This window comes from Bufo bufo, chromosome 1 (assembly GCF_905171765.1).
Source record: "Bufo bufo chromosome 1, aBufBuf1.1, whole genome shotgun sequence".
Classification (NCBI taxonomy): Eukaryota; Metazoa; Chordata; class Amphibia; order Anura; family Bufonidae; genus Bufo; species Bufo bufo.
In genome coordinates, this window is record NC_053389.1 from 615,234,752 (window position 1) to 615,251,719 (window position 16,968).

Below are 16,968 nucleotides of genomic sequence, written 5' to 3' on the forward strand. Positions count from 1 at the left end.
GGATCCGATCCATCTATCAGTGGATCCGTAAAAATCATGCGGACGTCTGAATGGAGCTTTACAGGGGTGTGATCAATGACAGGGGGGTGATGAGGGAGTCTATATGGGGTGATCAACACAGTCATTGATCACGCCCCTGTAAGGCTCCATTCAGACGTCCGTGTGCTTTTTTGCGGATCCGATCCATCTATCAGTGGATCCATAAAAATCATGCGGACGTCTGAATGGAGCTTTACAGGGGTGTGATCAATGACAGGGGGGTAATCAATGACAGGGGGGTGATCAGGGAGTCTATATGGGGTGATCACCACAGTCATTGATCACGCCCCTGTAAGGCTCCATTCAGACGTCCGTGTGCGTTTTGCGGATCCGATCCATCTATCAGTGGATCCGTAAAAATCATGCGGACGTCTGAATGGAGCTTTACAGGGGTGTGATCAATGACAGGGGGGTGATGAGGGAGTCTATATGGGGTGATCAACACAGTCATTGATCACGCCCCTGTAAGGCTCCATTCAGACGTCCGTGTGCGTTTTGCGGATCCGATCCATCTATCAGTGGATCCGTAAAAATCATGCGGACATCTGAATGGAGCTTTACAGGGGGGTGATCAATGACAGGGGGGTAATCAATGACAGGGGGGTGATCAGGGAGTCTATATGGGGTGATCAGGGGCTAATAAGGGGTTAATAAGTGACGGGGGGGGGTTTAGTGTAGTGTAGTGGTGCTTGGTGCTACTTTACTGAGCTACCTGTGTCCTCTGGTGGTCGATCCAAACAAAGGGGACCACCAGAGGACCAGGTAGCAGGTATATTAGACCCTGTTATCATAACAGCGTCTAATATACCTGTTAGGGGTTAAAAAAATCCCATCTCCAGCCTGCCAGCGAACGATCGCCGCTGGCAGGCTGGAGATCAACTCTCTTACCTTCCGTTCCTGTGAGCGCGCACGCCTGTGTGCGCGCGTTCACAGGAAATCTCGGCTCACGCGAGATGACGCCAATCTGCGTTAGTGTGACCTGGGAGCGCCGCAGAAATGACGCCTTTCGGCGTTAGTGTGACGGTAAGTGGTTAATAGACCTATGACTGCATAGGAATAACTAAATATGTTTATCGGGCCTGTCAGTGTCCCTTTAAGGTCTAGGACAGATCGTCATGAAGTAAGCTACATTCATCAAGGACTACACTTCTGTCATACATCTCCTCCACCTAATATTGGAAATAATAAACTTCTTAAACCTTATAAACTTCCTTGCATTTTTCTGTAGAGTGCTGTGAATTACCGATAACTTGGCAGCATAGTTGAGTGAATGACAGGGGAGCAAGAGTGTTAGATGGATATTGCAGTAGTCCGTGTGTAGTGGTGGACTAGGAGTTTATAATGGCCCTGGAAAAAAAAAAACTAAAAGACCCCGTGTTGTAGGCGGGTCTAAGTTGGCAGAAGGCGGGGCAACACAGGTAGGCGGGGTTAGCAATACCGTAGTGTAAAATACCATCCCATCATAACCATATACCACAGTGCAGCACAATATACTGCTCCAAAAGCTGTCCCTCTGTGGTGGCCACCAATAGCTGCCATTTTCTGTTCTCTTCCTCCTGTTGTCTCTGATTAAGATATGGAGCAGGGGACTTAACAGATGACACATGGGCCACAGCAGTTGAATTCAGGAGGGCATATGTGGTCACTGGATGAGTACATGATTACCTGATTCTCACAGGGTTAATTACTGCTGAGAGCTCTTATGTACACGGCCAGCAGCAATGAGGAGGGTGACCCCCAAGGCACCACCGGGAAATTTCCCTGTAAGGTCTATGGCCAATCCGCCCCTGTCTGTGTGGGAGATGGTGAGGGCATCTATAAGCGTTTTTACTGGAACTTTAAGGAGGGACAGGTTTGAGAAATGTTTTGCATCAGAAGTGGCAGGAGTTGGTAAGGGTTTGGATGTATTGTCTGAAAGATAGGGCAGAATCAAATGCTGTTGTCAGGTATCTCACCATGCATTTTTGAAAAGTCCATAAATCACATTCTTTGATTTTCTTTGCACAAAGTAGATGTCTTGTAGGTGTGGATAATATTGCCCAGTTAATTGGTTTCCACATATCATACGTGATTTCAGTGCCGTACTAAATACGTTGCGGGTATTGGGTTTTGCTGATCCGCTCTCTTCCTGAGGAAGCAAAATTTGGATAAAAATGTTATTATTGTGCCTTTATCAAAAATGAAAGTGGAATAAGAAGTGAAAAATAGTAAACCACAAATGATAACACTGGCTCGAGGCACACTGTAAAAGAAAATAGGAAGCATGTAAAGAAACAATGAAGAAAACAGTAGAAATACCATACTTCCCAAAAGGGCAGTATACCTCCATGTGGAATGCTTAAAAGGGTTGTCCCATTAAGGCTATCCACAGGATTGGGGGTAAGTGTCTGGCAGGGGTTTGACTGCTGTGACCCCACCTATCACAAAAATGAGGACCTGTGATGTACCATTTGAATGGAGTGGCTGCCAGTATGCGTTCTGGAGCTCCATTCAGCTCTATGGAGATGCCAGAAATGACCAAACGCTTGTACTCAGTTACCTCCGGCAGTCCCATCGAATTGAATGGAGCGGTGGACACTTAAGTGTGTCTGCTGTTCCATACACACCGGGAGCATGGCCCTCCTTTCTCATGATCAGTGAGGGCCCCACCAATCGGACCTCTACCAAAAAGACACTTATCACTTATTTTGTGAAGAGGGTATACATTGCTTTAAAGGGGCTGTCCCATGAAAAATATTCTACAGTTTTCAAACTAGCACCTGAATACTTTTGTAAATGTATGTTATTCAATAAAATGTATCTGTATAGCGCCACCTGCTGTTTTTTTTTTCTTACTTCTTTGGCTCACTGAGAAGGCCGCACATACTCAGTTTCATCCTTCAAATGCCTCCTGAGTTGTGATAGGGAGAGCTGAGACACGCCTCCTGAGCTGTGATAGAGCATGGACACGCCCCCTTAGCTGCAGCAGAAAAGACACTGCCTCACCTCTCATAACACAAATTCAGATTTTAAACCACTCATGCTCCACAGCTTATCTTGAATCGGCTGTGCTGTTCTATATTGTAATCCGTCCAGTAGTTTTGCAGAAAAATTACTTTTATAATTATGCAAATTAACCCTGAAGGTGCCCAGAGGGGCGTTATGTTCCCCTTTGTGTGCCCAGTAACGCCCCTCTTACAGTGCCCAAAACGCCTTACTCCAGAATCCCTAACCGCCCACAGCGTCTCATCCCTCTCCTCCCCCTCCCTGACGGCCGAGCGAAGTCTCGCGCAGACGCAGTACCCACTGAGGGCTGCGCCAGTGCGATTTGCTGGAGACTGAGGGCAGGAGCTTCATCATCGTCACTGGGCATGCGCCGAGCCCAGTGACGTCCGATGCTCGCTCTTCCGTCAGTCTCCAGCAAATCGCACTGGCGCAGCCCTCAGTGGGTACTGCGTCTGCGCGAGACTTTGCTCGGCCGTCAGGGAGGGAGAGGAGAGGGATGAGACGCTGTGGGCGGTTAGGGATTCTGGAGGAAGGCGTTTTGGGCACTGTAAGAGGGGCGTTACTGGGCACACAAAGGGGAACATAACACCCCTCTGGGCACCTTCAGGGTTAATTTGCATAATAATAAAAGTCATTTTTTTTTGCAAAACTACTGGACGGATTACAATATAGAACAGCACAGCCGATTCAAGGTAAGCTGTGGAGCATGACTGGTTTAAATCCGAATTTGGGTTATGAGAGGTGACAGAATCCCTTTAAGCTTTCAGCTTGATATACATCTACTAGAGCAATGAATGTGGAGATCTCTGGATCCATGTGAGGTACAGGGCTGGTTCTAGCTTTCTTAGAAAGATATTGTCATGTACTATATGATGTCTGATTTTCATTTTTTACATAAGTCATGGGATAACCCCTTTAATGAGACAAACCATTTAAAGGGAATTTATCACATTACTCATTTTTTATGTAGGATATAAATAATGGGGCAAATGTAAACGTAGCTGTTCCGGATGCTGTTGGATCATGTAACCCGCAGTCTGACCACTGGACTACAGTGTCTGCTGTGTCAGCAGGAAGTAAGATGCAAGTCTAGAGACTCATATTACAGCTCTAATAGACTTGCAGAGAAAGACTTATTTCTGGCTGACACAGCAAACTGTGCAGAAGAAATCATCAGAAATTATCTAGCAGTGCTGGGAATGTAGTTATTTTATGCAAGAAAGTAAGGGGTTACTGTACACTTTAGTACCTTCTCTTTTACGCAGGTTCTAAATGGGCTCCCGATAAAAAAAAAATATACCAAAAGTATTCTGATATTCACAGAGCCCACTGTGCATGGGACTTGGTGTCATGAACCAGCGGGTGTGAACCCACTGTGCCACGTCTCTTACCTCCCCTAAGGGAGTTGTCTAAGTGAACCCCTCGATTCTTCACAGTACCCCTGGCGGTGGGGATAGACTTTCCCGAGGGGAACACCAGGTCGATACCCCTTGAGGAGGGTAGGAACACGAGGCAGCTGGTTCAAGTACAAGTGTAGTCAGGCAGGCGGAGTCGTTACCAGGAACAACAGTGCAGGACTGAAGGATGAGGCAGAGGAGTAGTCAGACAGGCAAAAGGTCAGGGCAGGCGGCACAAGTACAGGTCAGGCAATACAGGTCGGCAACCGGAGAGTCAAGGCAAGCAGGCAGGGATCAGACGGTTAGCAGAATCCAGAAACGAAGTACAAGTCAGGAACACACGTGAGTATCAGGATCTTTAGCAAAACACAAGGACCTTGACACTAAGGCATCTGGGAAGGGGGCTGAGACACTTAAATATGCGCATGAGGGCTAGGATTGGTCAGCAACGTCACATGACCTAACCCATAAAACGCAGGAAGTGACGCGCGCCAGCCCTTAAGGAAGTGCTGCAAAAAAACAGCGGCAAGCATGCTGTGGCCAGGGCTGAGATTAAACTGTAGAGCGGATCCTCAGAACCACAGCACCTACACAAACAGAGCCCAGAGCTGCAGCGGTGAATGGGAAGCTCTGGTCACAGATCACCGCTGAGCATGACGCCCGGGACCACGGTGGGAAGCAGGGGAACAGCGGCGCACAGCAGCCGCTGTTATATTTAGTTAACTGACTCACCTTACAAAGCTGAGCCACCATAGCCAGTCTCTTCTCTACTGTTCTGGTTTCATCATTATCCTCAGTGAAGAAGAGAAGAATCTTATTTTGTATTTTTTCTTCTTTCTCCACAACTAGAGACTTCACAAACTCTGGATCTAATATAAAGCACACAGCATAATAATGCATATTGAATGTAAATGTGAATTTTACCACTGCCCCTCTTTTTCACATTATCCAAGTACCATAACATACTGAATAATACACATGTATATAAAAAACGTATGTAGAATATACTGAATGGTAGAAAATTCAATGTTGAAATATTCGATAGAATATTCGATACCACTCAATAATGTCGATAAATTCAATAATATATATCACACCAAAAAACCTCAAGTATATGCTGTTATTTGGGAAAGAGGGGGTATTATCTTCTAGCGCTCTATCCCAATTTGGGAAACTGGATGTCACTGAAAATTTTCTTCTGTATGGCCATACAGTATTATCGGAGGCTTTTCAATGCAGGTATATCACTTGTTTCACCAAGAAACAAGTGATGTACCTGCATTGAAAAGCCTCCGATAATACTGTATGGCCATACAGAAGAAAATTTCTACAGTAAAGGATTAACTATTCTTATCGTCGAAAGCTGCACCAAAGGAAATTGCGGAACAGAGTGGCAACTCCCGCGATCTTTGGAACTCCCGCGAAATTTAAACCAGCTTGCTGTATGGAGCGACTGAATAAGCCGGTAAATATTTAAAGCTCCATTGAAGCAATAGGGAGACAGCAGACGCAAGACGGTAAGCCAAACATCGATTTAAAGTTTTCTTCAATTCAAAGCTCATATCGACCTTAAAAGGATATGCTATAAGAGACTTTTCACATTATCAGGATTCCTGTGGACACTTTATGAACATATTGCGCTCCCAGTGAATACAACTACAACATTTTCAGTGACATTCAGTTTCCCAAATTAGGATAGAGCTCTAGAAGATAATACCCCCTCTTCCCAAATAACAGCATATACTTGAAGTTTTTTGGTGTGATATATATTATTGAATTTATCGACATTATTGAGTGGTATCGAATATTCTATCGAATATTTCAACATTGAACTTTCTACCATTCAATTTATCGAATATTTCTATCGAATATATTTTTATTGAATATAGTATCGATCATATCTACCACAATATATGTGACTGTAATGTTGTATATAATGGCTACATTGTTCTTATAAATTTTATTACTTGTATTTTATGGGGATTTAATAAATATTTTCTGCACATGTCAATCTGGTTACCAAGTGTATGAGTGCTCGCTCATTTTCCTATTACTACATTTGCCTTTTAAGAGAGGGTGGGGTGATTCCCTCTATATGAGCTTGCAGCACCATACCTTAACTACTTGCTAGTGAGCCACCACAACCTACCACTATTTTTTGTATGTAGAATATACATGTAGTACATTTCAAGGGGGAATCCACTCATAAAGGATCTTCTGTCAAGTCACAAGTGTCAGAAGACCATGAAGGTATCCTTTATCTGCAGCCCCCTAGTTCAGGAATTCAGTAATGGTCTGAACAAAGGGACTTCACTAATGTGACACTTTTCTAACTGGATTTCCCCTGCAAAGATCAAATCAACCAAATAAAACTTTGATACATGAATGAACACAGAAAGAGAACCGAAAGTTAACAGTACGGTGGGGCAAGTACCAGGAACTTTTTGGTTCATATTAGGCTCTTGTCACACTATGTAAGCACTCTGCATCCAAGGCTTGCATCAGAATTATTTCCCAACAGAAACCTTTGGCGAATACATTTAAAAAATGCCATCCAATACCCATAGGTAACCTTAGGTAAATACCTTTTTATAATCTGTAAAAAAAACACAGTATCCCCTAACTACAGGGTGGGCCATTTATATGGATACACCTTAATAAAATGGGAATGGTTGGTGATATTAACTTCCTGTTTGTGGCACATTAGTATATGTGAGGGGGGAAACTTTTCAAGATGGGTGGTGACCATGGCGGCCATTTTGAATCCAACTTTTGTTTTTTCAATAGGAAGAGGGTCATTTGACACATCAAACTTATTGGGAATTTCACAAGAAAAACAATGGTGTGCTTGGTTTTAACGTAACTTTATTCTTTCATGAGTTATTTACAAGTTTCTGACCACTTACAAAATGTGTTTAATGTGCTGCCCATTGTGTTGGATTGTCAATGCAACCCTTTTCTCCCACTCTTCACACACTGATAGCAACACCGCAGGAGAAATGCTAGCACAGGCTTCCAGTATCCGTAGTTTCAGGTGCTGCACATCTCGTATCATCTGAAGGCAATCGTCTATGCTGTGAAGATACGAGATGTGCAGCACCTGAAACTACGGATACTGGAAGCCTGTGCTAGCATTTCTCCTGCAGTGTTGCTATCAGTGTGTGAAGAGTGGGAGAAGAGAGTTGCATTGACAATCCAACACAATGGGCAGCACATTGAACACATTTTATAAGTGGTCAGAAACTTGTAAATAACTCATGAAAGAATAAAGTTGCGTTAAAACCAAGCACATCATTGTTTTTCTTGTGAAATTCCCAATAAGTTTCATGTGTCACATGACCCTCTTCCTATTGAAAAAACAAAAGTTGGATTCAAAATGGCCGACTTCAAAATGGCCGCCATGGTCACCACCCATCTTGAAAAGTTTCCCCCCTCACATATACTAATGTGCCATAAACAGGAAGTTAATATCACCAACCATTCCAATTTTATTAAGGTGTATCCATATAAATGGCCCACCCTGTATACTGAGCAAAAGAGGGCAAAAGATCACTCTTTTGGACTCTGTTGGTATAATGGGGGCTTTATAGGCTTTTTCCTAGCTTATATGTTAAATGTAAGCTGCAATGTGAATTTTTTTTTATTGTGAAGCCTGAATTTTACGAACAGATAATTAGCAACAAAATGCAAGAAGTAAATGGAATACATTACAGCCGTCCTCATCCACATAATAAGTATACACATAGTGCTGGTCTGTATTTTATTCATCACTTACATCTGAAAAATTTATCTCCTGTGTACAGTAATGGTTTTTCACCATGGATTTTGCGAAATAAGACTTTCTTCATACTCCCTCCATTGTTGGTTATTCGGGGCAATGTAGAGTATACCTGGTTTCCTGAAAGAATACATATTTGCAGATATAAATATATCTGTACAGAAATAGATAGATAGATAGATAGATAGATAGATATCTGCTCGTTTCCATGATTTTGACCACCCTGCAATCCAGCAGTGGTGGTCGAGCTTGCACATTATAGAAAAAAGTGTCAGTCTCTCTGGTGGCCGGGACCATGGAAATGCACATAGGCTGGCGGTTTTTCCTATAGTGTGCAAGCACAGCCACCGCTGCTGGATTACAGGGTGGCCATAACCCCTGGATATGAGTAGTGTATAATATGATGTAAAAATGAATCCAGCCAGCAAAGGAGACAATATGGACAATCACAATACATTAGTAAGTGCCTTGTATTTACTTTCTCTACATGGTAAATGCCATTTGCTGAAGTGAGACAAGCCCTTTAAGTTGACAAACATGGTACCAGATGAAAGTTTGGCCTGAAACATGACACGGTGGTTTGGTATGGAAATAAAATCTGTCAACAATGTAATGATTTAATTACTCACACTGTTCTTATTTGCACACTGAACCAGCCTAATACATTAAATTGTGTACATCGATTGTCTTTAAAAACCGCAGACCCTCCCAAGTTATATCGATCCTCAGGTCCAACAGTCAGTACCCCCACCCATCAGCAGTTTCGTACAACCTCAGCACCAGAAAGTATACAGTGAAGGGAGCAGAAACAGGAGGTTCCATACACTGTCTAGTTTCTTGGCCAGCATATCTTATCATAGCTGCCATGAATGGGAGCAGAGCTGCAGTACCCATCACTACACAGTGTAAAGAGCTGTCTGCTTCCAGCTCTGTACAATGTATAGTTTCCAGCACTGGCGGCCGCTGAAAGAAATCTGATCGGTGGAGTGCCAGGTGTCAGACGCCCACCAATCTGATATTGATGACCTATCCTGAGGATAATGCCAACATCTTCATGGCGGAGGTGGAGGACAGACTGGTTTATCGTTCAGCGCATTTTGGGGGAGTCCTGTGCTGGTGGGGCTACATCATGAAATTTTTATGATTTGGAGCGGTACCATGGAAGCGTTAGATGAGTTCCATCAGCATCTGAACGGTGGGATCCCGGGATTACAATTTTCGGTGACATCTTCTCAAAAGGAGTTAAAATTTCTAGACGTTAGGGTATATGTAGAGGAGGGTAGATTGAAGACAGACCTCTTTCAGAAACCAACGGCTAGAAATCATTTGTTAAGATATGACAGTAAACATCCCCGGCATATGCTTGATTCGCTCCCTTGGAGCCAGATGTTACGGGTAAGGAGGGTGGTATCAGAGGATTACACATTTGAAGTGAGAACTAAAGAGATGGGTGAGAAATTTGCTGAAAGAGGCTATCCGAGAAAATGATTGCAGAGTACCAGAGTTAAGGTGGGTTTGGTATACAGGGAGACCACATTTCATTCCACATCCGCTGTTAAGATTGGTGAACGCATTCCCTTTGTTTCTACATTTGGTACACATAGTGGGGCTATATCTAACATTCTCAGGAAAGAGTGGCACATACTACAGAGAGGTTTACCTTCAAGACGCGAGTTCAATGTTCCTCCATTAATGTCATATAAAAGAAGTGCCAGTTTAGGTGATAGACCGGCGAAATGTGATGTGGGTGAAATACGTGGGCATGGACAGCGGTATCTAGCACCTAGGAAATTGGGCAACTTTCCATACCGAGATTGCTGCAACTGTGGTAACCTTATTAAGGGTGATAACTTTGCCCATCCTTATAGTGGGAAGACTTATAAAATCAAACAGTATTATACCTGCAGATCGAGAGATGTTATTTATATGCTACAGTGTCCGTGCAGCTTGATATATGTGGGAGAGACCACGATGGAGATTAGGGAACGTATTAATAAACATAAGAGCACGATCAGAAAACAGACAATGGACAAGCCAGTAGCTAAACACTTTGTGGAATGTGGTCACTGTGTCAACCAGCTCAGGTTCAGGGTGATCGACTTGGTAGGTGCACTTAGAAGAGGTGGGGACAGAGGACGTATCCTCAGGAAAAAAGAGTTACAGTGGATTTTCACGCTGAACTCTATGCAGCCCAATGGACTCAACATTGAGTTCAATGTGAATAACATTGGATAGGTTCAGTGCATTAAGTGGATATAATACCGATCTGTGTTGTATATCTGATTCAGTATAGGTGGATGCATTTGTTTTTAATGATTTTTTATTGTTTATATGGATATATTTATGTCACAATAGTAATTTGGTATATTTTACATTTCTTTACAGTATTTTATTGAAGCATCTCAGTCTGTCTCCGGATATCGGGACTCCAGTTGCGGTCTCCAGATGCGGTAGGAGTGGATATTAGGGCCTCTTTGGCCTATAAAACTGTGCCTTTTTGGCCCTAGTTCAGTGTGGTTCATATTCCATTAGTGTATACCGGGGGTGGGCGGGCTGTGGCTCTCCGGCTGCTATAGAGCTGCAGCTCCCGGCATGACCAGTCTGCTTACAGCTGTTTGCTTGCGGCGGGGCATGCTGGGATTTGTGGTGTTGCGGTGGCTGGCGATCCGCAGTTTGTAGATCACTGATTTATATAATCTGCAATAACTTATGTATCCTCCACTAGTGTTGGAATATGGTAATAGCAGGCACTGTACTGTGCTTAAATAGTTAGGGCAGCGGATCGTTATGGTATTTATGCGCATACATTTTTACCCCTGGTTACATGGGGATATGGTTGTGTATATAAATATCCGCTAGTTATATCAAGACTTAATGTATACGCCCAGATTCTACATATATCCCTTACATATTTAAGTATGGATGAATAGGTGGAGACTAGGGGAAGATTGTGCGATCAGGTGAGGTTCACATGACCATCATATGACTAGGGTGACGGTCATGTGACTGGCGCGCTCCGTCAGTGTTACTACTATGGGTAGTAACACTGACATGCACAATGCGCCTCTGAAGACGAGCGATATGAGTCCTGCTGACCATGATGAACGGACAATACTGTGGTGCACTGTTTAAGGTGAGCACATGTCATGCACCTGCAGGTGGATATATTTTAGTTTGATTATAAGACACCATTCATTGGGTGTAATGTTAGTTGTAAAAGGCTGCTATATATTGTATTGGTTCCCCCGTCTTGTGGGTGGAGCTGCATGCACTTTAAAAGGGTTGACATTATCACTCTGTATTAGGCTTGACAAAGGCTGGGATACAGCCGAAACATTGCTGCTTAATTTTATGGCACACTTTCTGTAAAGTCCGTCCAATAAAGGATTCACTGGAGATGCTGCTTCTCTTCATTTGCTATCCTGAGGATAAGTCATCCATATCTGTAGCCCAGACCACCGCATTAAATTTCTGGGTGTGCCCCGGCTCTTTTCCATTAGGATCTTCATTAGGTTTTGTTAAAAAATTTACAGTGTATGGCGTATATTTGTTGGAAGACAACACTGACTTTGTAACAAGGGCATTCAAATCAGCCATATACGTACAAAAAAACAAAGAAGAGATTGTATAAAGTAAGAGATTGAATAAATGGTAAAATGCCATTAGTCACCTGAAATTAAAATGTTATAATTGGCCACTGGGGTGCGAGGAGCCATTTGTTCAGCCCATGGATATTTAAGCCTCTGAAATTTTTCACCATCCTGAAATACAAGATCAATTTACAATATTTTCAGGGTTCATCTCTTCAGAATTAATGTATAAAAATCTAAATAAAGAGGTGAAATCTCAATGAACATTTGTTGGCCAATTGTCAAATCCCATAAATGTACTCCCAGACCTCCCAGATGCTACTTCACTAGAGAACATTAGGGCTATAGAATGGATCCGCACATTTTCAAACACAAACATTATTTTTAATACTGATAATGGCCAGTTTTCTCAATGACTAGGCATAATACACAAATACCCATAGATGCACATACCCAGGCACTTGATAAACACAGTGTCCTCAAATAAAAGTGCATTAAAAGGGGTTGTCCTACAAAAAGTATTCCTATGCAATGAACAGGATGAAGTGTCATTACAATGTACATGCAATAAAAATATTGTTAATTTTTTATGTACATTAAATTTCCTCTCTGGTAGGAAACATAAAAAAAACATAGGCATGATTCTCTCCAAAAATAAAATCCTTGTGTCTTGGATGCTTGATATGAATGGTGAAATACTTTTAATTTGACGGCTGATGAAAACAATGTCTGTCTGTCAGGAGGAATTACTGTGGGTGTACACTGTTATGTGGATACATATTCTGAATGCATGTTTTCAAAAGCCTGACTTCCAAGAACCATGACACTTTTATTTTTTTGTTCACATAGGCTTTTATTTTTGTGGGACGAGTTGTATTTTCTAATGGCACCCAAGCTGGAAAACAAATTCTACTTTTTTACATTTTACTTTTTTCAAAAATTTTTAGCCCACCAGGAGATATTTAAATATGCGCAATTAGATCTCTTATATCATACACTGCATTGGTTTACCATTGCAGTTTGTGGTAAAATTTCTGTTTTCCTTTAAGTCCTTCCACAAGCAGGAGATAATAGTATCTTAACTATGGCAGTCTTCCGAAGGCCCCAAATTGCAATACTGCCATAGCAACCAAACAGTTCCCATGATCTTATCTTATGGGGGCACTGAGTCACCGGGAAAATCCCACTACCTTTAAATGACATATAAAATGCCATGGTTACAACTGACCATACCATTAGAGGGGTGAAAAGTCTATGATCAGAGTTGTCTGCAAACACAGAGACTGCCAGTGGATGTCTGCTGTATAAAACAGTAGGCACCCACCAGCTATGGCACCAGCTCAGCTGCTGAGTGGGCGTCATATATAAACACCTGACATCCCTTGTATATGTATAGCTGATGTTGGGAAGGGGTTAATCTGCGGTCACTCTTGGTTCATGGATGTAGGGTGCAGTAGCCATTAAAAATAAATGCTGTTGTATGCTGTTGTGTATATTAATCTACTGTAGTACAGAGCCATTGAGACATTACTGAAAAAACCCTATGGCACCATCAAGCTTGTATTTTACTGCTTATATGTCATAGAAAACTACAGGTGTTACGTACCATGGCCCAGCAGCCAGGATCGTCCGCATTGGTACCACAGACAGTAAGCTTTCCTGATAGTTGTCCCACAAATGTTACATCATTTGTGCACTGCAAGGAAGAGAAAATTAGTTTAACAATTTGGGAAGTGTGAGGCAAATAAAACTGACCAGTAATTGTTCTTAAAGGGACATTCAATACTTTAGGACAATGAAAGAATGACAACTTGTAAAAGGTTAGGTACAAAATGTGAGGTTCAGTTAATGGAACTGTATCACCTCTATTTGATTTTACAAATGAACACCAGATACTGAAACATATTATTTTATTCTAACCTAGCAGTATGTTCTTATTATATACGTTTTTACTACTTTTTTGTACATGATTATAGGGGCATCCATCTTGTTTGAGCTTCTGCTCTGAGCTGTGAACAGCAGTTGAGATTTTTTTTTACTGCAGCCACATGCGCTAAAAATGAAAGCTCGGTCAGAAAATGCCCATGAACTTGACTATGGGTCAGTGTTGTGGGCATGCACATGTAACCTGTGTGAGGAAGTCACAGAGTTGTCCCCATCATATATTGTCAGTTGTCTGATCCTGTGTAATCTGCCTCCAGCTTTATTATAGAAGTGTTACCTTTTATCGTCATCTTGCCTCTATTGATAATAGGAAAACTGCTTAGAAGTTATCTCTGTGTATTATGGGGTGTTAGCCTATTGTGAGGCTCAATGACCAGTGTGCACTTTTCAGGGGGGGGGGAATAAAAAATATAAAATATATATATATATATATATATATATATACAGTACAGACCAAAAGTTTGGACACACCTTCTCATTCAAAGAGTTTTCTTTATTTTCATGACTATGAAAATTGTAGATTCACACTGAAGGCTTTAAAACTATGAATTAACACATGTGGAATTATATACATGAAGCTACCTCTTGAAGCTCATCAAGAGAATGCCAAGAGTGTGCAAAGCAGTAATCAAAGCAAAAGGTGGCTACTTTGAAGAACCTAGAATATGACATATTTTCAGTTGTTTCACACTTGTTTGTTATGTATATAATTCCACATGTGTTAATTCATAGTTTTGATGCCTTCATAGTCATGAAAATAAAGAAAACTCTTTAAATGAGAAGGTGAGTCCAAACTTTTGGTCTGTACTGTATATATATATATATATATATATATATATGTGTATATATATATATATATAGTGTTTTTCACCTGATAAGACCTAGGTTTTAGAGCAGGAAAATAAGAAAAAAATATTTTTCATCAGACCTCAGTGTCCCAATCAGACCCCCAATGTTAATCAAACCCCCAATCAGACATCAGTTCAGATCACAGCCCCAATGTGAATAAGAATCCACATTCAGACCCCAATGTGAATATGACCCCCAAGCAGACCTCAGATCAGTGTCCCAGTGTGAATGATCCCTCCAAGCAGACCTCACATCAGAGCCCCAAAGTGAATGATCCCCCAAGCAGACCTCAGATCAGATCCCCAAGCTCAGAGCAGACATTAAAAAACAATTAACTTACCTCTACAGCTCTGGACACCGCCGCCACTCCAGACTTTCATGAACTTTTTGCACAGCAGAGCATGAGGGGGCGGATAAAAAGGGTGTCTTATAGGGCAAAAAATATGGCATACACACACATATATATATATATATATTCTCTATAGCCCAGAGATAGACCTGCGCCTAATTATATCTTCAATTTGTTGCATTTTGGGGAAAAATGGCACTGTACACTGTAGATCCATGTTTTGGGATATAATGAGTATGTAGTGTATCTTAGTGAAGACTTCTAACTTACCTTCTCTTGACAGTATTCTGAATCAGCTTCCATCTAGGAAAATAATAGAGATGAATAAGCCTTTAGTTCAATGTATACATATATCCCATGCATCTAGTGTTGTTTACCAGTAAGAAGAGATGTATACCGTGTAATTCTTTATCCTCTCAAAGTTAAAATGATACAAAATCTGTTCTCCTCCAATGTACAAAGAATGATTTTCTGATAGGTAGAAGACAGCATTTGCCTCCTCTTTGGGTAGAGAAAAAGACCATTTACCTGTTGGAGAAAAGGAACACTATTAAAGGGGCTGTACCATGAAAAATATTCTACATTTTTCAAATCAGCACTTGTATCTGAATAATTTTATAACTGCATGTAATTAAAAATGTAATATAGCTACTGTGTTATCCACTGAAATGTATCCATATAGCGCCAACTGCTGCTTGCTCTTTTTCTAAATTCTCTGTCCAGCTCACTTAGGTTGACATACATGCTCAGGTCCATCCTTTAACTGCCACCAGCTGCAACAGTAGGGACAGTCCCCCTGAGAAAGTGCACAGTCCCTGAGAATGTACATGTCCCTAGGACCGCATTCGAACCTAGGACTGCAGCAGCGTTTGAATCCAACCAAGGATAGCATCTGCATGGAGTTTGTATGTTCTCCCCGTGTTTGCATGGGTTTCCTCCGGGTACTCCGGTTTCCTCCACACTCCAAAGACATACTGATAGGGACCTTAGATTGTGAGTCTCATTGGGGACAGTTGGATGATAATGTCTGTTAAGCGCTGCGGAATATTGTAGCGCTATATAAGTGCATAAAATAAATAATAAATAAATGTCCCCTGAGCTGTCAGTTTGAAATAAATCTAGCAGAGCAGTTGGAGCAATGAATGGGCAGATGTGCAGACCCATGTGAGGTACAGGGCTGGTTCTAAGTTGGTTAGAAAGAGATTGTCATGTACTGTATGATATTCTGATTTTCATTTCTTACATTAATCATGGGATATCTCCTTTAAGAAACAGTAAATGGACTGAACTGCGATGATATTGGTTAGCGGGCATACGGATGATTAACAAATGCCCCAAGCTGCATCCCTAGGGCATATTGTCCTGAGATCACAGAGTCATATATGTGTATAATACATGTATTATATCCTTGAAAAAGGACTTTACAGAAGAAACTAGTTCCATGATATACAAGTAATTTATTCTATTTACTGAACATGATTATGGGGGCTGCCATCTGAGCTGCATTTAGAGATATAAGATAAGATTTTTTTAAAGAAAGACAGTATTTATTTAATTTTATGCCATCACATTCGCTTTAAGTTCTCATAATGCTTTGTCCTTACATTCTCGAAATGTTGTGTTAGGACATTCTCATAATGCTTTGCTAACACATTGTTGTAATTTTGTGTTGGTACATTCAAAAAATGTTGCACTAGGTTTATGAAACGCTTCCTGAATAAGGAGATAAACAGGTTAGTTCCCCTTGAAAAGAAACATCATGTTACATCTTCATGGTGGACCAATAGGTCTTCTTGTTTAGCAATTGTCCTAGGAAGCTTAGTAGCAAGTTTTCTATTTCACAGTCTAATCTCATAGAGTTGTATACCCCAAGATGGCTACATCAAAGGATGTTTACCATAATGACCAAAAATAATTCCTAAGCAAATGATACCGTTCCAAGTTTTGGTAGCACCTGGCTTACCTTAAATAGGCAGCTGGGCTCAGCAGAGATGTCTTTGTTTTTGGGATCTAAAACTGTGTGCTGTGAGCCGCACA

The 16,968-nt window shown here is 41.6% G+C and overlaps 1 protein-coding gene across 1 annotated transcript in view; it reads right to left on the reverse strand.

Moving 5' to 3' along the window:
• Positions 1-16,968, reverse strand: part of SEMA7A (semaphorin 7A (John Milton Hagen blood group)) — a 46,576-nt gene that overhangs the window by 15,223 nt on the left and 14,385 nt on the right. The window contains exons 2-8 of the mRNA XM_040413709.1: positions 15,329-15,459; positions 15,202-15,234; positions 13,396-13,485; positions 11,870-11,960; positions 8,197-8,319; positions 5,154-5,290; positions 1,995-2,167 (exon numbers count right to left, since the gene is read on the reverse strand). Of these exons, the coding sequence (XP_040269643.1) occupies positions 1,995-2,167; positions 5,154-5,290; positions 8,197-8,319; positions 11,870-11,960; positions 13,396-13,485; positions 15,202-15,234; positions 15,329-15,459 (778 nt within the window). The remainder of the gene's footprint in view (positions 1-1,994; positions 2,168-5,153; positions 5,291-8,196; positions 8,320-11,869; positions 11,961-13,395; positions 13,486-15,201; positions 15,235-15,328; positions 15,460-16,968) is intronic.